Raw genomic sequence first — 22,163 nt, 5'->3', positions numbered from 1 at the left:
TGCTGCCATCTCGGCTGGTGCCACTGTGAGTGAGGGGCGCGGGGGGCGGGGGGTCCCGCGGGCCCCGGGCCCCTCCCCGCCCCCAGCCCGTGCCTGTCCGCCCAACGCCGCCCCCCCGGCCGAGCCCCTGGGGACGGGGACACCACCGCCCAAAGCAGGACCGTCCCTCGGCCACGTCTTCGCCTGGCATAGGACTGCACCCGCCCCACAGAGAAGCAGGGCTGCCAGGGACCTCGACCCCCTTCCCCAGGAAATCGTTGTCCAACCTGTCACTAAAACTACAGGGGCAGCCCTGTCACAGCCCCCCGGGTGGTGGAGAAGTGGGGCTGCGAGCTGGCGTCCAGTGCAGCCCCCTGCCCAAGGCAGGATCAGCTCCATCCAAACCATCCCAGGAAATCCTTGGCAAGCCTCTTGCTAAAACTACACTGGCAACCCTTTTGTAGGATCATAGAGAAGTCAGGCTAGAAGGGACCCCCGGAGCTTGCATCTAACCCCTTGCCTGCGGCAGGACCTTGCCTATCCAGACCATCCCAGGCAAATCCTCATTTAACCTGTTCCTAAAACTATGCAGGCAATGCTGCTGTAGTAGAATCAGAGAAGTCAGGCTAGAAGAGACCTCCCAGAGCTTGCATCCAGTCCAACCCCTGCCTCAGGCAGGGCATCCCTATACAAATCTGTCATCTAAACTCTCCACAAGACTACCAGCAACCCTGACACAGCACAGCCCTAACACCCGAACCTGCCACAGGGAAAGCAGGGTCACAAGCTGCAAAGCTGGTTGAATGCAGCCCATGTTAAGTGTGCACAGAGAGCACCCAGCACAAAGCTGAGGTCCGCGCCTGTTGCCAGTGGGAGCCTGCCATAGCAGTAGGTGTGCGCAGCCCCTCTGAATAAGACACAGTACCCTATGTGCTCCATCACCCTCAATGCCAACTTTTTCAAGTCATGGTGAACCACTGTGTCAAGACCGCAAGCAAGCTTCCCAGAGGGAGGTCGCCAACAAGTGAATGAATACCTTGAGTTGGACTGGTGCATGCCTTCTGTCTGTGGAAAGCACCCTTGCTCTTATTTTAGGTTTTTGGCAGGATAATGTTGGGGTGCAGGGAGGTTGAACGTTGAGGAAAGGTGCCCCTTGGGGTCAAATGACTACTTTGCCATTCCTCCCAACCCTTGTTTTGATTGATGTAGCTGGTGCTTTTCCCCCTAGCACCTGCCTCTACACAAGGCTAGTCAAAAAGTTAATTTCACAGCAAGCTGTGATCATTCTTGTATCCTCAGCCAGGAAAAAAAAAACCTATCACTGTTCTGGTCCTCCAGACCTGCAAATAGGTTTTTCTTACACCTACAGGAAATAGAGTAGGCTCATGACCCAGCTTATGCTATTAAAAGGCACTTTTGTGTTTTGCAGGGGGATTTATGATAGCTGTTTTCCTTTATCTAGCAACGTCTTGATATTTTCTTGCTTGGTACCATTGTGTACGTGATCCTCCTTTCCCTGAAACAACTAATGGGATCAGCCTCTTGGTCACGGCAAAACTGTTTCTCCTTCTGAGAATCTGTCTTATCAGAGAAATGTTGCAGGTTTCAGCTGTCATTCTGAAGGATTGTTTTTTCTCACAGTGGTTGTGCCCATGAGGGTTGATAAATTGCAGCATAAAATCCTTACCATTTGTCTGTAGCAGCGCTTCAGCTGCAGGCGTTTTGTAAATGGAGTAGCAAAAAAGTGGCCATCCTGAGAAGTATAGGCAATGGCTCCAGAAACAGATGTCTTCCTATAAACAACCTTTCAATTTCAAATTTGTCTTATGAAATCCAAGTGTTGTGGTGTGGACAAATGGTACTTTATTTTTTCTGGCTGTATATTTGCAGGATTTGTAATATTCTGACGATTATTCAGATCAGCATCTTTGGCATTTTCCAAATCTCTTTTGCTGAATGAACTTTAGTTAGCATTCCTCCTGTGCAGTTAGTTGTGCTATCCTCCTCCCTGACTCCTTCAAGTTGTCTTTTCCCATCCAGTTTTTATTTTTTGCTTGGTTTGAATGCTTTGGCTTTTTCTGCCTGTGATTGGCTCTCTCTTTTCTCTGCAGTAGGAATTCTTGGGATATTCAGTGGCATCTTAACACGCTAGTGTATGGAAATAAAGATTGAGCACTTGTGGGTTGGGAGCAATGTGAAGGCATTTCACTTTTCAGTGACAAGGGCTGGAGGTATCCTGCTGGCTTTCTCCCTTGAATTGTGGGCCTCGTTGCTTAATCTTCCTCTGTGGGACTGGGCTGCAGTTGAATGGAGGGCAAAAATCTTATTGGTGTTTTACGTGCCAGTGCCCACTAAAATCTTAATTTTTGGAAACTAGGCACAGTGCTGTAGAGGTTGGGATGGCCGAACATGTTGCTCTGCTATCACCATGGAGCAAAGTAGTGGTGCTGAAACAGAGGTGTGAGAGAGGTGATCTAGCAATGGCTCAGAGGTAACATGGAACCGGAGTGAAAAATGGGTGATGCAGTGGGCACACGTGTGGGCACAGACACTTCTCAAGCCTGTGTTGAACCTGCTTGGGTTGCAGGGGAAAGCAGTTCTGTTGGCACTGGTACCTGGCTGTGTATTTCCCCCCCTCGTGTTTGCCTCATTCTTTTACTGATTTTTTTTTTTTTAGGCATATTTATCTAGTTACCCTGAAGATCTGAGCTTGACATCTTGGCTAAGGTGATCACTGATCATGCACTGTTAGGGTCATTATTATTTTACTCTTTACAAACAACACCTATGTAATTAAAGATACCTTGTACTAAGGAGTGGCTTGTATTTGGCAAAATGTCCATCGCAAGTTGTAGTCAGAGGTTAGTTTTTAAATCAATATATAGGCACAGTATATCCTGAATCTCTGGTTTTTCATCAAACACACTAGTTAGCAACTGTATTGACACAATTCTAGTTAGTGATGCCTACATCTATAGAGTGTCTTTTTAACCTTTTTTTAAAATATTTTCTAAATAAAGGTTTTATTTGGGCTAGGCACTTTTAAAGTGAGGCATTCAAAGTATTTGTCAGTAAAAAAAAACAAAAACAAAATCCTACCATTATAATCAAAGGTTGAAACTCCCTCCCAACACATCCTTCATGTAGTTGTGCTTTTAGGAGTGTCTGACCAGACACACACACTTGCAGTATTCAAACTACTGATATATCTAAGCAGTTAGTTAATATGTATGGTGTATTAATTATATGTGGTAGTTTCATGTATCTTTAAGGATTGGACTTTTCAAACAAAATGTCTATAAGATCGTAAGTCAAAATAATACTATACTGCATTTATTTAGTGCTTTTCTGAAATCTCAGCAGGCCACAGCGTTGGATAAGAAACTAGAGGGTTGAGATGTTAAGTAACTAGACCAAATTTTCACAGAAAGTAAGTTACTGAGATGTGAACAATAGTTACAGCCTGAAATGAGAATGCCATGTCAAGGCTGACTCAAACATTGCTGCCTGCTCAGAGATGTCTCCTCTGCTGGTATTTGTTGCTCAACGTGATGTGTACCCCACTGTTCACAAAGTTGCTGCTTGGATTTCTTCTCCATGAGGGATGCCCATTTTAAAATCTCTGCTCCAGGAGATGGGGGGGACATTATATTTCCCCGTCCATCCCATCCCATCCCATACAAAACTCTTATTTATTTCAGGATGTCTTGTTTCAGTTGGGCAAGTATTTAAAATTAAATATTGTAATATCTTATCATATACTTAGGGGCTGTATCATCATGTGTATGGACCTTAATCTTATGTCCCCTAATTTTTGAGCGACAAACTTTGCAATCTTCAGTATTTATTTATTTATTTTTAAAACTGCCTTTTTTTTTTTCAACCTAACTTGCAAGTTAGGAACACTCTGGGCAGACAGATTGCATCGTGTAGAACTATATTCACCTTTACATGGGTAACCAGTAAAAGACCCTGAAGCTAAGTCGTGCCCAAAGGGATAGCTGTGACACTCCCTGGTGGATCCGCGACCGTACCTGCTCTGCCACAGGGCACCTTGATGGTATAATAATAAATAGGGAGGCTGTCCACAGGCTCTAGGCTTATATACCTCCAGCCTGAACCCTCTTCTGGTCAGGTGAGTCCCTCATTAGCTCCACTCTGACACCTGTAAGGAGCCTCTCTTAAAGCAGCAACATCCCAGTGCCCTGCAACAGATCCTTAGATCCAGAGCAGAAATCTTTACCGCTTGGCTTAAACGACTGACTGGTGGTAGTAGTCAATGGTAGCAGTAGTAAGCTGTGATGGGCTACCTGGACCACCCCAGAGGGGTGGGGCAAAGGAATTTTTGCTGGTGATTTTCAGTTATATTCAGACAGTAGAGAAATGTTCCCTGGGAATTGAGGTACAATTCCAGGTTGTGGACTGGAGTGTGTCTGGTGCAGTGATTCTCAACCAGGGTGCCATAACACCTTGGGGCACCTTGCGAGCCTTTCAGTGGTGCTTCAGGGTTCCACGCAATGTTAGCACTGCTAGCTGTGCAGACATGATTCACAAGAGAAACTCAGAAATTTCAACTTGGAGTCCATAGTATTAAAAACATTCTGGCCTGCTATGGTCTTGTCAGGCCAGGTCTCTCTTGGTCTGCTATATGGTATCATGTCAGCAACTAAACAGGGAGCCCCCACCTCTGTTAGCCTGGGTGAGGAAGGTGTGTGGACACCCAGCAGAACTAAAAACAAGATCTGTCAAAGGGCAGATGAGCTCTCTGGGAGCTAACGGCCATCCGTACCTGGAGAGGAGATGGATGCCACCAGGTCACTGCCTGAAGAATCACCAGTGATTCAAAGCAACTCAACTGACCTAGGGGGGTTGTTAAGCATCTAAGGTGCCCCAGCAGTCACAGCAGCTTCAGAGTTGATTTGACTTGACTTGTGGACTGTGAGTTCTTTGCAACAGAAGAATTGCTCTATTATTTTTCCAGAGTCAAAAAATGAGTGAAAACTAAGAGCTGGCATTTTCCAAGGGGTGCCTTGAGCCTAAAAGGGTTGAGAACCTTTGGTCTAGTGGTTACAAACTCTTCTGCCATGGCCCTGCCACCCCTCCTGATCCTCTGTTCCCAGCATGGTACTGTCATTTTATCCGTCTGCCCTTTATGCTCTTTATCTTTCTGCATTTGAATTGGGCAACTGTCTCCTCTTCTGTGCTACTTGAGTGGGAGCAGGGAGCATGATGGGGAGGGAGAGAAGGGGCCGCATTGACAATACTAGTCTTCCCACAATTTCTGTTCCTTCCCATGGCCAGGAAGACCAGTTTCAGGAAACATCCTGCTCAGTCCCCGCAGCACTGGAATGGGGCATGCTTGATCACTCTGTGGAAATGATGTAGAGGAGCTGTGTGACAAAGTGACATACCTAGACCATATGGGATCGCACAGAATCGAGCTGCCAGCTTGCAACTAACTTCTGCTTAGGATGTATGAACTGGATGTTTTTCTCAGAGGCTTATGAGATGGACAAATTTGGATGATAAAAGGTCTGTCCTGGTAATGCCACCTGCCCTTCCCCATGTCCAGAGTGGATTAATTTAAAGCAAAGAGATTTAAATTACCATTTCTAATCATGATTTAAATCAGCTAGTAAGGAAGCTTTTATCTAAAAAATAGATTTTATTTTTGTTCATGTTTGTACTTTTAAGCTATTTTCCTAAAGAAATGTTGATTCTCATTGATAGGTAACTGTTAAGCCACATTCATTTTTACTGAAAATTGCCTTTAGTGTAATTTAGCACTTCTTGCTGGCTAGGATTTTCCACAATATCTATGCGCATTTATTTAGGCAGTTGCAGCTTTTCTTCAGATCAAATGTTACTTTTTGTATTATGTTAGAAAATTGTGAATGATAAACTGTTTTCCTAATTTTTTTATTTGTGGTTTTTAACAAGCTGTACTTGGATGGAAATTGAAATTTAATTGCAAACGCAGAAGGAATAGCATTTTAAAGGTGCTTATTTGTATATCACATTAAGTGTTTTGGATACTTAAGAAAGAAGTTGTCAAAAAATGCTTTACCTTTAAAACTAACTGGTTGTTGTCATTATCGTTATTGAATTGAACAGATTATTTTTGCTTACCGTGTCTTCCAAGATTTTAGAAGCAGTGGACATAGCATCTTGTACTTGTTTTCTTCCTTCAATCTAAGAATAAAAAATAAGATTGTCTACTTAAGCTTCCAATCATTTTTTAAACTTTGATGAGCCAGTGATTGAATACAATGAAAGGATGAACATATATATTCTGTTGGACTTGATGACCCTAAAACCTAAAATCTATGAATCTATATCTTTTTTGCCCCCGCAGAAGAATTTAGTGGTGTTAAACGCTGATTTACTATTTCAGCAAACTGTATTTTAAGGTGCTAACACTTTGACTCCCCCCAGTTCACTGCTTGATTTCATTTAAAACACTGACCACAGATACAATGGGGATATAACTTTTGATGCAACTTAAACTATTATAATAAAAGTGTAATGTAGGTCTTAATGTAGATTGCATCTGTTTCAAAATTAATTTTAATAGATTTTTTTCTTAAGTTTGAAAGCCTGAATCTCAAATTCCAGCTTTTTCCCTTGTTCTTAGGAATAGCTCAACTGTTTTTTGTGAAAAAAAATCAACAAACAGGTTCAACTTGAGGCTGTCCTTGCCATGGTAGATTTCAGCCTGGGTTGCTTGTTTTTAGTTGTTTATAAATTTTGCCAATCTTAAAATAAAACGAGTTAAGCAACCTTAATTTATTGCTACTAGATGCAGCCATACTTGGAGAGATTTTTTTTTCAAGAATGTGTGGCTGAAATGTTTCAGCTGTAGATGACATGACCTGTAGAAGGTCTGTTACTTAACAGAGAGAGCAGATAACAGATTATGTAAGTAATATGCAGATTATGCATATTTAGTATCGCCTTTGCTTCAGTGTTCATAGAAAAAGGTAAAACCACATTCTTAACAAAATTAATTTCAACAAGCAGATGGGAGCTCAGGCCAGAATAGGGAAAAACTATTTAGATAAAATATCTGTATTCAAGTTAGCAGGGCCTGATGAAATTTACCCTAGACTACTTGAGGAATGGCTTGCAGTTACTTCTGAACCATTAGAAACTCATCTTTAAGAACTTGTGGATGATGGGAAACACCCCGGGGCTGAGAAAGACAAACACAGTATGTGTCCCCAAAAAAAGGAAAAAGGGGATCCGGGAAGTCAGAGCAGTCAGCTGAATTTTGAGCCCCAAAAGGTCTTTGTAAATTTGTTTGAATAATTTTTTCCAGAATGTAAGGATGATACAATGATGATGAGAACAGCTAACATTAATTTTTCAAAAATAGAACACATCAGACCATTCTAACTTCCTTTTTTGACAGGGCAACTGACCTAGTGGAAAGTAGTACATGTGATGTATCTTGACTTTCGTAAGCATTTTGACACTGTCCCACATGACATCCTTATCAACCAGTTGGGCTGTAAGGTCTAGCTGTAATTACCGTAGTGCGGGGTTCCAAGTGGAATTTTGACAGGGTCTATCCTGGGCCTAAGTCTATTCAGTTAATGACTTGAATGAGGAAATAGAGAATATACACACAAATCTGCAGATTACACAAAAGTGGGACGGAGTTGCAAGCCCCTGAATGACAGGACTAGAATTTGAAATGATCTTGACAAGTTAGAAAGATCATCCAAGATAACTAAGATGAAACCCAATGAAGACAAGTGCAGAGAAGCACACTTGAGGGGATAAAAATCCTCTGGGCAAATACAAAATGGTGAATAACTGGCTAAGCAAAAGTACTGTAGAAAAATATGCGGGTTATAATCGATCACAAATTATATCAATCCACAAATCAACGGTGTTGTCAAAATACGCCATATTTTAGTGGGCTGTATTGAGGGTGTCTGTCACATGGTCAGATTTCAGGTGGACTATTAGGTGCAGCTTTGTTACCATGTTTCGAGTGGGAGGTAGATGGTTTGTAGGGATTTCAGAGAAAACCAACAAGAATGATAACAGCTTTCAAAAACATGGACCATGAGGTGAGGCTGAAAGATCTAGGTTTGTTGCGAGAGAGATGAATATAGCCTTCCGCTTTGTACAAGATTGTTTTGAAGAGGATGGTGATTACTTGTTCTCCATCTTCCCTGGGTGAAGGACAATATAAAAATCAGCTTGGTTTTTAGCAAAGAAGATTTAGTTTAGATATGAGGAGACACTTCCTAACAATAAAAGTAGTAAAATACAGGAACAACCTTACTTGTATGCATGTGTGTGGAATCCTCTTCACTGGAGGTCTTAAAAACTGGTTATACAAATATCCATTGGACATAATCTAGGTATATATGAACATGCCTCATATATGGGCATCTCCCGTGCAGCCTGCAAAAAGGTTGGGCACTTCTGGACTAAATGATTTCTCGAGGTTCCTTCCAGTGCAACGTTCTGGTGAGTCTGGAGACAGACTGATTGTTTTCCCCTACCCCCACCTGTGTGTTCTCCCTAGGTAATGATCTTTATGGTAATCTAAACCTGCAAATACTTTGTTACTTTTCTTTCTAGAGGATGAGGCAACTTTGGGGTTTAATTCCAATTTGAAACAATAATTTTAAAAAAATTGCTTGCATAGCTTACAACTTTTAGTTAATTTGAAACTGGATTTTATTAGGACGTCTTATTTCAATTTTTTAATGCAATTTTTAGTGCTAAGAATCTATCTTGCACTGCCAACACAGTGCTCAAAATGGATTTGGGGAGCTGTGGCATATAATGGAGAGCTGTCTGAATCTTTAAAGAGAGGAAGGCACTTCTGTGTTTAAGTAATCCTTCGTTAGCAGATTATACAGGGTGACATAAAAAAATCCTTTTCGTATCTGATTCCTGGGACTATTAAACTTATTGCTGGATACGTGAAGGCTTTGGTTGATGAAAGCTCCTTTGAAATACTATTTTCTGTTACTGACTCTCTCTCTCACCTGGGGCAACTCACTTAAAATGTACTTATACTCTGAAAAACAACATTACCATAATCAATAGATTTATTCCCCATGTGTTCAGAATCTTTATCTGCTTGCATTAGTGACAAAAATAATTTAGCATTGTGGAACCAGTTGGCTATAGAAGTAATTGTCATAGAACGTACAAAAAACCCGATTCCCACAATACCACTTTTCTTAGTGTCTTTTTGGCTAGAATTGTACTCTAAGTTCTAGCTGGAAATATGTATGCTTTCCCAGCTCTAAACTGTAAGTGATAGCTGGCCTGGAACTTTATAGATTATTTAATACCTGTAAAGCCTTCTGATCTTATATGAACAGTGCTATATAGCTGCAAAATATAACCGTTTCCAAGCTGAGAAGGTCCTTCAGGATCTAGTCAGATTACTTGGAGTTTCATACATTTTAAGGAAGGTGCAACTACTATTATGATCACCCAGTCTGGTCATAAACATAACCCAAGTGATAGAACTTGATAAAGTGGAAGGAATTTTTTCCTATCATGGAACTGAACGAAGTAGAGTCCACTAACTTGTAGAGATAATAAAATGAATTGCAAATTAATAGTCTAAGGGACTTTATCCCTTGGCTAATCTGTTCTAATGGTTAAATACCTCTGGTATTTAAGAGTTAAATCTTCATTCCTAGTTTTTCAAACTTCATTTTTCAAATCTCTGGGTCTCCTTAAATCCATTTTTTTCTGTGTCTAAGAGCTTCCCCAAATAAATATCTTCTCCCTGTCTACATGCTTAAAAATTCTAGTCACCTCTTCCCTTTTGATATTCCAAGTAGTTCTTTAGACTATGAAGGTTGGAAGGGATCACTATGATTGGCTAGTCTGACCACCTGCATAGAATTTCATGGGATAATTTCTGTTTGAGCAAGAGCATATCTTTTTACAAAGCTATTCCCAGGCTTGACTGAAAGATTTCAAAGGATGGAGAATCTACCATACTCCTAAATTATTCCAATAGTTAATAGGGGTGTAGGTTATAGGAGTGTTGATCTAAGGACATAGGCAGACAAGGTTCTTTGGGCGATTCTGATATCTTTTATTAGACCAACTTAAATAGTTGGAAAAAAAATTTTAAGCAAGCTTTTGGGTTCAAAAACCCTTTGTCAGGCTGAGGAAGTTTCAGCAGTTAGTGTGTGCTCTTCCTGGATGGAATGAAAAGTAAAGAAGCCAACTATTTAAGTTGGTCTAATAAAAGATATCAGATTCACCCAAAGAACCTTGTCTTCAAGAGTTAATTACGCTCCTGTTAAAAATATGTTACTTATTTCTAGTCTGAATTTGTTTGGCTTCAACTTAAAGCCACTGGATCATGTTATGCTTTTCTCTGCTACACAGTCTTCTCCTCACAATCTTAAAGGCCATTGCCAGGTGCCTCTTAATCTTCCTTTTTGTGAGTTAAATAGATTTTGTTCCTTTACTTTCACTGTACGTTAGATTTTCCATACCCCAGGCCATTGTAGTTTTTCTTTGAAGTCTCTCCAATATATCAGCATAACATCCTTTTTAGATGTGGACATAGACCTGCTCACCTTCTTCCAGCAATTTTGCTAATACCATCCAGAAAGTGGTGGACCCCTTACTTGGAGGAAGGATTAGGTAGTGCCTCATGGCAGAGGTATAGCTGTGCTGTGAGGTCATATGGATGGGACTGATCTTTTTGAGGCAGGGGAGGAGTATCATCTCTGTGACATGACTGGGGTGCGCTCACCTTCAACACTGTCCTTGAGCTCCAAACCTCTCTCACTACCATCTGCTGCTTGATCACCAAGAACAAGCTGAAATTTGCCATTAGGCCAATTTTTTAGTTCCACGAACCTCAGTAGCACCTGTCTCCTACTAGCTCTAGCAGAGGAGATTTTGCCAGCTTAAAGAATCATGCCCATGTCTGGCTTGTGTCAAATTAATATGGGCCCTCACTCCCATGGAGTGACTAGATGGAATTGTCACCTGCTCTTAAATCACACTTACCACAGACAATCAGGTATAAGAAAAATTGCAAAAGGATTTATTACATAAAGAAGAAAAATTATAAAAATGGCGACCATATATTGAGACTGAAATATGAGAACCATCCTCCCCACAACTCCCTCATAGGAATTAGTTATCATCATCATGTCCCTTAAAATGCAGCTTGGGCCTCTGACCTGTGTAAGGGGCTTCTGCAAGCAGCCTTTCAGCTTGCACTACTCAGCTTTTGTCAGTTGGGGGCTAAGTCATCCAAAGCCCATGGATCCTTAGAGTTATTTTCCTTTCGAGGCATGCCTTAAGCGTCCAACTGTATCCATTCATCTACATTCTTCTCTTCAGTTTTGGGAGGCATGTAGATAACATCCTCCCCCAGGTGCGTATCTGTTTGACAGATCAGATATTATTCATCATCCAGGTACATCTAGAAAACACTGACATCCATTCAGACATATAGACAGCTAATCCAATATTCTTAGCTATCAATTATACCAGAGAGCTATAGTCAGTCACTCACTCTCTCCAGCGATGAGAAACATGGGTCTTGAATTAGACTTCTTGCCAGCTAATTCTTTCCTTTGATATCTAAATCACCATTAGTGGGGACAGGATTCAGTTTACATATGCACCTATTCTCTTGGTTGACCAACTGAAGAGTCATCTCACCTGCAAATTCTCAGAGTTTACTTTTCCTCAACCAGGTAGGCATTGTTCGTTCCTCTTAGGTGTGAATAGCTGTGGTCCAGCTTGAAGCTTAAACAGTAATTGACTGGCTAATAAAAATATATTATACATTGTGCATACTTTGTGGGTATGGGGAGATCAGTGGATGTGGTATACCTTGACTTTAGCAAGGCTTTTGATACGGTCTCCCACAACATTGTCGCAGGCAAACTAAGGAAGTATGAGTTGTATGAACAGACTATAAGGTGGATAGAAAACTGGCTGGATCTCTGGGCACAAAGGGTAATAATCAGTGGCTCAATGTCTAGTTGGCAGTTGGGATTGAGTGGAGTGTCCCATGGGTTGCTCCTGGAGCTGGTTTTGTTCAGTAATTTCATCACTGACCTGGAAGATAGGATGGAGTACACGGTCAGCAAGTTTGCAGATGACACCAAGCTGGGGGGAAGAATAAATACACTGGAGGGTAGGGGTAGGATTCAGAGAGACCTCGACAAATTGGAGTATTGGACCAAGAGAAATCTCATGAGGTTCAACAAGGACAAGTGCAAAGTCCTGCACTTAGGATGGAACAGCCTGGGGTCTGACTGGCTGGGCAGCAGCTCTGCAGAAGAGGACCTGGGGGTTAAAGTGGACAAGAAGATGAATATGAGCCAGCAGTGTGCCCTTATTGCCCAGAAGGCTAACATTGGTAGGGGTGCTGCCAACAGATCAAGGGAAGTGATTCTTCCTCTCTTATTTAGCACTGGTGAGGCCCCACCTGGATTACTGTGTTCAGTTTTGGGCCCCCCACTACAGAAAGGATGTGGACTAATTGGAGAGAATCTAGTGGAGGGTAATAAAAATGGTTAGGGAGCTGGGGCACATTACTTGTGAGGAGAGGCTGAGGGAACTAAGCTTTTTTTAGTCTAGAGAAGTGAAGACTGGGAAGAGATTTAATAGCAGCCTTTAACTACCTGATGGGTGGTTCCAAAAAGGATGGAGCTAGGCTTTTCTTGGTGGTGGCAGATGACAGGACAAGCAACAATGGTCTCAAGTTCCAGCAAAGGAAGTTGAGGTTAGATATTAGGAAAAAACTTCCCTACTAGGAGGGTTGCAAAGCACTGGAACAGGTTATCCAGAGAGGTGATGCACTTTCTATCCTTGAAGGGTTTTAAGAACCAGCTCGATAAAGCCTTGGCTGGGATGATCTAGTTGGTGCTGGTACTGTTTGAGCATGGGGTTGGACTAGATCAGGGGTAGGCAACTCCCCAGCACAGGTACCAGAGCATGGTACACAAAAGCATTTTGTTTGGCATGCAGGCCTCGGTGTGTAGTAGGGCACAGGGATGTTTTTTCCCTGCACTCTGTCAGCAGTCAGGTGGGAAGTAAGTCTGTTGGTTTAGTGGTGGGATGGGTGCCCAGTGAAATGGTAAAGGAAGAGTGGTTGACTGTATGGGAGACACAAGCAGCTCCTATTCTCTACAGTTCAAACAGTGTGATTATAAGTGCTAAATGCATATTGGGAATTTCTCAAAGACCCCCGAGTCATCATCTTCTGCAATCACTCACAGTCAAGGATGATAGTCTTCCATGATTATCTGATCTGTGGGTGCGCCTACCTATTCACTAATGTGCCTTAGATACTGCGCATTTAGTTTAGTACTTGCTTAGTAAAGTACTAAACTAAATGCTCAGTAACTAGAGTTACTGTGCAGTAGTGCCAGCACATGTTTATTTTGTGATGCTTACTGCGCATTAACCTAATAACACAGTAGGCTATTAGCATGGTTTTTTAACCACTACACTACTGTGCAGTGTTATTAGCCTAATGCACAGTAAATGTCTCATGTAGATGCACCCTGCATATCCGAACTGATGAGACCTATCCAGGATTGACAGACTCTACTGCAGACCTAAGTAAAGGCTGTGTGAGTGTGTACCTTAGAGGTTTAGAGGTCTTGGTTTTCTTCATTCTGGAGGTCTGAATGCCAGGCTCCTAAAAGGTGTGATGTACCAACAAGCAGCTTTAGCCCCATGTTAAAAAGCGTCTTTTAGTCAACAAATACCTTAGTTTTCCTGAGCGGAAAGAGGAATGCTATTTACAGGAACTAGGCACTATTTGTTTACAGCAGTGAAGTGCATCTGCAGCCGAGATGCTGCTGTGGTGGGTGAAGATAAAGGACGCTGGTAGTTTCTTGAGTGCTTCTCTTGTTCCTGTATGCTTGGCGAGCTATGGGGTTTTGGCTGTGGTTTGAAGTGTTTGAGTGCATAGTGGCTTACAGGAGCAGTGAGTGGTGTGACAGCCTTAGTTGGTGCCCCAGAATCTTGACTGTGTGGGGAATACAGCGATTTTAAGCAATCAAAACCCCTGGTGTTTGTCTCCTTCTCCACTCTCAACTCCATCCCACAATACAGGCACCCAACTGCCACCATTTCCTGCCCTTGCTCCCCTTCCCACATCACATGGAACACTTTGCATGCAGGTCATGCATTTTCTTGGTTATTACCCCTGAGTCATACCTGAAACTAGGCCCCATGTCCCTCTGGCCCCTCCAGGTTTCCCTGTTCCTGCCTAGCCAGGTCCCCTTGCCTATGCCAGCAGGCCTCCCCTACTTCTGGACAGTTCTCCCAGCACACACAGCAATGCCACAAGCCTTTTTACATATGTTGCTTTATAAAAAGTTTAAGTTTTCCTCTACTTCCCCTTGCCCCCTTATTATGATCCCTTCCCTCCTACCCCTTGCCTGGGGCATACATAGCTGAGAGACAGACACTAACCAGCTTTTCACTTCCTCCAAATAGCAAGGCTCCCTGTAACAGGGGGCCTTCTCAGGGTGACTTCCCTGCGGCCAACCCACCTGTTCTTGGGTGAAGTGCCTGCCTTCTTGCCCACCATGTCTTGTTGGTAATTGATTAATTGTTGTTAATAGAGCAGGAGGCTGCCCATTTCTTTCCCCAATGCCAGAGGGCACTATCTGCAGCTCTGTTCCTCCCCTACACCACAGCCCAAGCCTCACAGATGGCATCCAGATGTTCTCACAATTGCCAGCCCCACACTGGGCCCTATAATCCTAGTGTTGAACCCCTATGATCCCTCCATTCCAGCAGCCTAATCTATCTTCATCCTGGGCAACATAGCTCCCTGAGCTGCTTCCCCTTCAGGTGTGGGCCCCCCAGGACCTTTGGCTCACTAGCCTTAGCCTTGCCTCCAGGCCAGTCAGGACCCCAGGCCCTCAGCTCTTGGGCACCCCTCACAGTGGGCTCCCAGCCCTTCAACCCTTCTGGTCCTGGCCCCAGTATGGGCCAGTCAGGGGAAGCCCAGACAGGCCTGAGTCTATGGTCTTTTCACCCTCTTTCTCTGGGGGTCCACCATCCAGACCCTACAAAGGGGTAACCCACCCAGTTGTGGGACCTGAGGTTAAGGCACCTCAACCTGCCTTTCACCAGGGTGGTAACTGGCCTGGTATTTCCTGGGAGCTCCTGCACCACTGAGAGCCCTACCAGACCACCCACTCCTAGCAGAGTGCAGTTTTAGGTCATACCCAGGACCAGGAACCTCCTGACCACCCTACAACTCCTCCCTTACCTCCAGATGATATCAGCAGCTCCACAGCTAGGCAGCAAAATGACCTGTTTATATGGGCAGCCCTAGGTTCAAAATGGCTGCCCTCATCAGGCACCTGGCGGCTGCTGCCTTCAGGCCCTTAAAGTGGCGGCACAAGCAGTGCCCTGCCACACTCCCACACAAATGAAGGAGAAGGTGCAATGCCTCCATGAAGGAAGTGGCCACCAGATCCCGGTCTCCTTGGAGGAAGAGAGACAGGGGCTCAGACCAACCTTGGGAGTCTCAGGTTTCCCAGGTCCTGACACTGATGTGGGGGTGATTCGCACACCACTCCTCATTTGCCCTGAGGTTCTTCCCAGCCTGAGGACCCAAACTCCTCTCCCTCCACTCTGCTTTCTTGTAATCCCACTCCCCTCCCAGCACACATTCCAGGTGTAATTTATTTTCTTTTCAAAAGCTAGCAGAGAGCCTTCCAAACTTCCTTTTGTGCTCAGATTACTTTCTTTCCCATACGTTTCTTTTGACAGAGGCAGATTGTCGCAACGTATGTCTCTTTTTTCAGATTTCTGCCAAGGGTTGGATTCAACCTGATGCTGGCTTCTGTGCATCCCTTTAAGCTACATAACTTATGTGAAAACTTGCAGACTACCAAGGCTTTTGGCTCTTCTGTCTGTGCACTCACTGTTTAGCTTATAAGCATTTGGCTTCAAGGACAGGCACAGGCTTCACTTATTTATTTATTTTGTTCCAAATACCATTTTCAGTGTTGCTTCCCTGAATGAACGGTGCATACCAGGTGCTGCCTAGGGGGGAAAGTCAAGCTACGAAACCATTTAGGGCACAGTCAGGGCTCTAGGTTTGGTTACCAAGTGTGTGAGACATGCTTGGTAGAATTTGTCAGCTTTAAGCAAAGCTGATTGTGGGGAGGTGAGCTTCCAGGCTTCAAGGGACCTGCTTATGGACCCCCAGCATTAGTTTGATAACCCAGAAGACCGGCCAAATATCAAAGCCATCTGGGTAAGCTTGTGGTTTTCAGAGCGCTCAGGGAAGTTGGCCGCTTAAAGAGGAAAGGTTTCTCAGCCTTAGTTACAGCTAGGCTGGCATTCCACTATCATGACTTCATAGTCAACTCTAATAAATTGTATGTTTGGATGCACCCAGCTTACCATCCAGATTGTGATAGCATGGGTCTTTCCTCCTTTAACAACCCATAAGACATGTCAAATGCAGACTTGTTTTCTCTGTTTTCATCTAGATCATTGCTAGTGTTGCCATATTTACTCAAATCTAAGATGATCCTGAATTTAAGATGACCCCCACCAACAATTAGATTCTATATATGGAAAATTTCTCAATTTGTTATAATTTTCCAGGTATAGGATGATAATCTTAAGTATCAGAGAGTTATCTTAAATGTGTGCCCCCCGACCTTGTCCTCTGCCCCTTCTACTTCTTCCCCCCTGCAGCCTTCGTGTCTGCTTGCCATCTGCTCCCCAAGCCCAGCTCCCCACAGCCTCTGCCCTTCCCCTCCCAATCCTCCTGTCTCTGCCCCTTCCCCACCTGACTACCCAGTTTATACCTCTCCGCCCATCCTCCCTTTACTGTCAGATGCTGCTTAGGCTCTGTTCCTTCCTGGAACATGGCACATAGAAGCAGAGCTCCTGCCGGCCATGCATCAGTGTCAGCTTTGATGGGCTGGGTAGAGGTTGGAGTGCCACGTGCTCCATGCCGGGGAGGGAATCCAGCCTGAGCTGGAGCCAAGCTGCACCTGACAGTAAGGGAGGGAGGGGGCCAGGGGCTCAGAAGCTGCAGAGGGCGTGTGGAGTTGGGGGGCAGGAGGCTGCTGTAGGTCTGGCCTCACCCTGGGTTCAGAGTCAGAGCTGCAGCAGCTGCCTGCCACCTCCCTTGCTTTGTATGGAAATCCAAGACAAGCCCCCCCACAAGCTGGTGGTGGTGGGAGGGAGGACACCTCATCTTAGATTTGAGTAAATATGGTAACGTGAGCCCAGGTTATCTGATCTGTGCAGAGTAACACCCTACATCTAAGAGGGATTTTCCACTTACACTTGCTTTGTGAGATCTATCAGTTTGGCACGTTTTAATTCATTTAATGTGTTGCACTGGTATTAGAGTGTGCTAAATTTTAATGAGACTGCTATGCCATCTACTAACTGCCTGACAGAATTCCTAGTATATTATGCGTTTATCAGCTAAGCTTATTGTTTGTGTTATTGCAAGACCTATGTTCCATAAAACCAGATTGATTGGCACCAATTATGCTGCCATTCTTTACCCGATTGCATCTTGTATCTGCCTTCATCCAGGATCAATGTCAGGTTCAGCAGTCCATAGCTATTAAGGTCATCCGCCTTACCTTTTTGAACTACTGATGCAACAGCTAGATTAAGGTCACATCACTCATGCCAGCTAGCTGTTTGGGGAGTTGACAATGTTCAGTACAGAAAATGGTGAAAGTAGGACCTAACAATTGGGGGTGAAAGCTCTGAAATCTGCTTTGGGTTAGTCGTAGGAACTTTAACATGTCAGAAGGGAAAAGGAGGGGCTGGGTTTTGTTCAACAACAACAACAATCATAGCAAGCACTTATATAAATGTTTTTTATTAGAGATCAGGGCTGGCCAACTTCTAAGTAGCCAGGGACCACAGCCCTAGGTTGGGCTTCAGGCCATGCACCCACATGGCCCCAGGTTCACCCTCAAGTCACCAGGCTGGGGTGTTCCACATCACACTTTCCCATCCCCTTGGGCAGGTGCAGGAAGCAGAGCAGAGAGGGCGAGCCTGGAGATTCAGTCTGCTATTGCAGCCGAAGCAATGTGGGGAGTGGTAGCAGCTGAGTGTGAGCGCAGGGGTCATAACTTAACGCCTCATGATCCATGTGCAGCCAGAAGGCCATCAGTTGGACAGCCCTGCTGGAGATCATTAATGCAATATTGGTCAAAATCACCAAGCCACGTGCTGCACTGGCTGGGGTTTCACATTCACAGATGGGGTTCTAATAGATCCCTGCTCCTCATTAAGATAATAGCAGGAGCAACCATAAATTTCTAGCCCCAGGATAAGTTGGAATAGCAAGCGGGAGTTCTCCTGAAGCCAAATGCTGGCATGATGACCCAGAGCTGGCGGCTTCTGCATGAGGTCTGTCAGATTGGCAGGAAGCGCTCGGCAGTTGGCAGAAGACTTGGAGAGATGGCACTCTGCCAACAAAGATAAACTGGGTTTGTAGGAATGCCAGCAATTCAAACAGGGTGATGCGTCTCCGGGCACCTCGACGGAGCGCAGCTTCTGTGAAGGAGTCTGCGTACATTTCCTTACAGTCAGTGCATTTCCTGCAGTTCCCCATTTGTGAGAGTGTCTGCCCCTCTGCTGGTGACAGCCCTCTCACAGTCTCCAGAGCAAGGTGCTTCACTCCCTGCCTCCCCATGTCCACATTGCAGCTGGTGTAAGCTATCAGCAGAAGTGGATGAGCTGGTTCCCAATATGGAGCCCTTATGCAATGCCTCCCATGCTGCTTGGGCCATGGTGAGTTGCTGCACCTGCCCCATCTCACATGTGCTCTCAGCAGCTGCTGGGTTTCCCTTTTCTTCTGTATCCTGCACACCAGCATTTTTTAAAATAAAATATGTATTTTCTTTACAAAAACAGCCTTGTGCACCACTCAGAGTGAGAGAAGCCTCTGAGGCTATTGCTCGCTGCTGTCCCTTCTTTAGAACTAGCAGGGTAGCTGCAGGTGTGCTACTGGGCTTTCACTTCTTTCACAGCCTCCAGCTCTGGCACATCATCCACCTGAGGCTGAGGTGCAGCCTTACAGAGAATGCAGCAAGCAATCGGTGTGCAAAGGTTTTATAGCTGTAGAGTAGAGTCTCATGGGTTTGAGGGAGCCATCTTAGTGCTGTAGGATGCCAGAGGTCCCTGCTAAGGGCTCAGAGAACTGCTGAGCCCTTTGGGAAACCAGGGTCTGGCTATGATGGCTGGGAGTCCAAGATGGCAGCAGCGGTGGGAGAGGACCTGCTTCTTTTTCCTTTAACAGGACACTGGTCATTTAACTAGAACGGGTTGGCAGTGTATGGCCCGTGGGCCCAATCCTTCCTTTGGAGCTGCTGAGTCGGGCCTACAGAGCTGGGCGGCTGTGCCTGTGCTACGGCTAGGTAACGGGTAGGTGGAAGCTATGCTTGCACTGCTGCCATTTCTCCTGGTTTCTGCTCTCCAGCAGCAGCACAGGCACAGCTTCCATCTGATGGGGAACTGAGCTGGCACTGGGCAGCTTCCAGCTGTGCCCACACTGCCCCTGGTGGGTGGGGAGCTGGGGAGAAGGGACAGCAGCAGCCTAGGCAGTTCCCAGCTGCCTGATTCCAGCACAGCTTCTCACCAGCTGGAAGCTGCACTTATGTCCCCAGCCAGGGAGCAGGGGGCTGGGAAAAGTGGTAATGGCACAGCTTCCAGCCACAGGCAAACCCCTCTTGCTGCAAACACACCGGCAAAGCCACCTGACCCACGCCAGCCTGGAGCCAGGTGGTTCCAACTTCAAAAGTTTGCTGGCCTTATTAAGCAGAGGCAGTGTTTTAAAGTGCACACATCATGCCAGCGATATTACCTGGAGCCCACTGCAGTGGAGCTCTGTGCTGGAGTACCTGCCACTGCCACAGACATGGCCATCACGGCAAGACTCTGGTGATGGTCCATGATGACTGCTGCAGCATTCATACTGCCATGATGTTCATGTAGAAATAGTGTTGGAGGCCTGCAGTACTTGTCCTTGGTGTCTTTAACGGTCTTTGTGCCATGCCCGGGACGAAGACAAAATGGGCAGTGGTACCAAAGTCCCTCATGACCATCTGCTGAGTCTGCCTGTCTCTGCGAAAAGGGACATATTCCCTGAACTTGTTGACCAGAGCCTACTGGAAGCAGTCAACCTGCCAGGGCTTTTTTACTTAAATTCCTAGCAGCTCTGGTTGAGGAGACAAATAGACATACTAAACCTTAATACCCCATATGATGTGTCTGAGGTCAGGATGCAGTGTCTTTCAGAATCCTACCCTAAATGAACAGGGGTTAAGCGAAGACAGCTTGAGATTCCTTTGCTGATCTGCTTATCACAAAATTCCAGATGCTTCACAATCTACAAGAAAAGCAGTCTTGTCATTTATGATCTAAAACATCTCGGTGTTTCACAAGCAGAGTTCTTGGGCTTCTGGGCCAGATGGGGTTTTGGGGATTTGCTTGTCAAATGAGTATAAAAGGAGGGAGCTGCAAAATGCCTGCATTTTAATTCTGACGCAGAAATCAGAGCAACTCACAGGCTCTGAAAGACTTGACTAACTAGATGGGGAATTTTCAGGACAAGCACTCTCAATTGGACGTTTTCTGGAAAAGTGCCTGGTCTTAGTTGGAAAATGATCTGGAAAGGATGAATGAACAAAGTCCTTGGGGATTAAAGCATGCAAAGATTTCACATGATAGTCATTTGACTATGACTCCTATTTCAGGTGGTCTCTCTGGAAGTACTGGGACTGCAGGAACATTCAAAGCAGTGATTATGAGCAGTATACAGGACCCTAGCAGACAGGGGAGGGCTGATTTTCCAGCTGCTATCACAGAAGTGCTTGTAAAGGTAATTTGCTGCTTAGGCAACACAGAAGGAGCTTCTCTCTCCATATTGACTTTGCACATCTGTACCTCACTTCACTGGTGGGCATACAAACAGAATAAAGAATAGCATCTTTTCTTCTACTTTGAACTATAACTCCTAGGGCTAATAGTGGTCTCCTTTTTTTCTGTAACAAACCTTTTGATCTTCATTTGCCATTCTGCATTGGAAGGTATCTCTCAGCTGCTTTGAAAGTTTTTGTTTTGGTCCCAAAATAACCATCTGAACAAAATGCTAAATCTGTCTAGCTGAAAGATGTCCCAAATATGCAGATTTTGCCCAGCCCCAGAGGAGTATTGATGAATTAAAAAAAACAAAACAAAAAAAAAAACAAAACAAAAAACAAAAAACCCTTCTGCTTGGAAGCTTTGGAACCTTTATCCAAACTTAAAATATTATGTTTGAATCCTACTAAGTCTGTTGTTTTATAGAAGTCCAAATATTGGTGCATAAGACTGGACAGTAAACAGGCTTTACATTCAAATCAGCTACTGCATACATCTCTTGCAGAGCTAATTCTTCTGTGTCAAAGACAGTAGTGAATAGAAATCATTCTGCTCCTTCTTCCGAACTTCCTGAGAAAGGGAGCCTTATGCACCAAAATGCTGCTTACTAGCCAAAATCTGTTATTTACCTTGCATGAAAATGAAGCTACATTATCTGATCTTTCCCTGCCAGATAGGAACACCAACTCACAAAAACTGTCTCCCTTTGCCTTTCATTCAGTGGTTTGTTGGAAATGGGCTTTAAGAGATCTTGACAAACTACTCATCCCTTGTGTAACTGCAGTTAAAAAACGAAAAGGCTGTTTTAATGTGTCCAGTCCACAGGACAGGCAGCCACCATTTCTTGTTGGACGATCTGAAGAAAAATCGGAGGGCTGTGGAGTGTGGATGTGCCAAGAGGCAGTGTGCACTTCTGTATCCTGGAGTGAACTTTAAATTATTCAGGCAGAAGGCAGAGCAAGGTGGCACCTTAGAGACGAGCTGGTTCAGGGAGGCATATGCTTTTGGAAATGACAGCCCACTTCAGCGCTCATGCAAACATACGCCTCTATGAACCAGGTAATCTCTGTGGGTGCAAGCACACATGACAATTGAACCTTTCCATAACTGTGTGAAGTGCTGGCGGGGGGGGGCATGATGAGGGGCCGTGGTTAAGTACGGAGTGAGGACACTGCTGATTGTTAGAAAGATCACTTTGATAGAACAAGCAGTGCAAGGGGGCTCATTGATTTAAAAAAAATAGACAAACAAAAGCGGGGGCGGGGGGAGTTGAA

At 44.6% G+C, this 22,163-nt stretch overlaps 1 protein-coding gene across 1 annotated transcript in view; it reads left to right on the top strand.

Annotated features, from left to right (window-relative positions):
• Positions 1 to 6: 6 nt before the first annotated feature.
• Positions 7 to 22,163, top strand: part of CUNH3orf70 (chromosome unknown C3orf70 homolog) — a gene marked incomplete at its 5' end in the record, with an annotated part of 51,840 nt that continues 29,683 nt past the window's right edge. The window contains one exon of the mRNA XM_019503791.1: positions 7 to 25. Coding sequence (XP_019359336.1) covers positions 7 to 25 — 19 coding nt within the window. The remainder of the gene's footprint in view (positions 26 to 22,163) is intronic.

This window comes from Gavialis gangeticus, unplaced genomic scaffold, assembly GCF_001723915.1.
Source record: "Gavialis gangeticus isolate Ggan-Ray unplaced genomic scaffold, GavGan_comp1, whole genome shotgun sequence".
Taxonomy (NCBI): Eukaryota; Metazoa; Chordata; order Crocodylia; family Gavialidae; genus Gavialis; species Gavialis gangeticus.
This window is presented reverse-complemented; position numbering and strand designations above follow the sequence as displayed.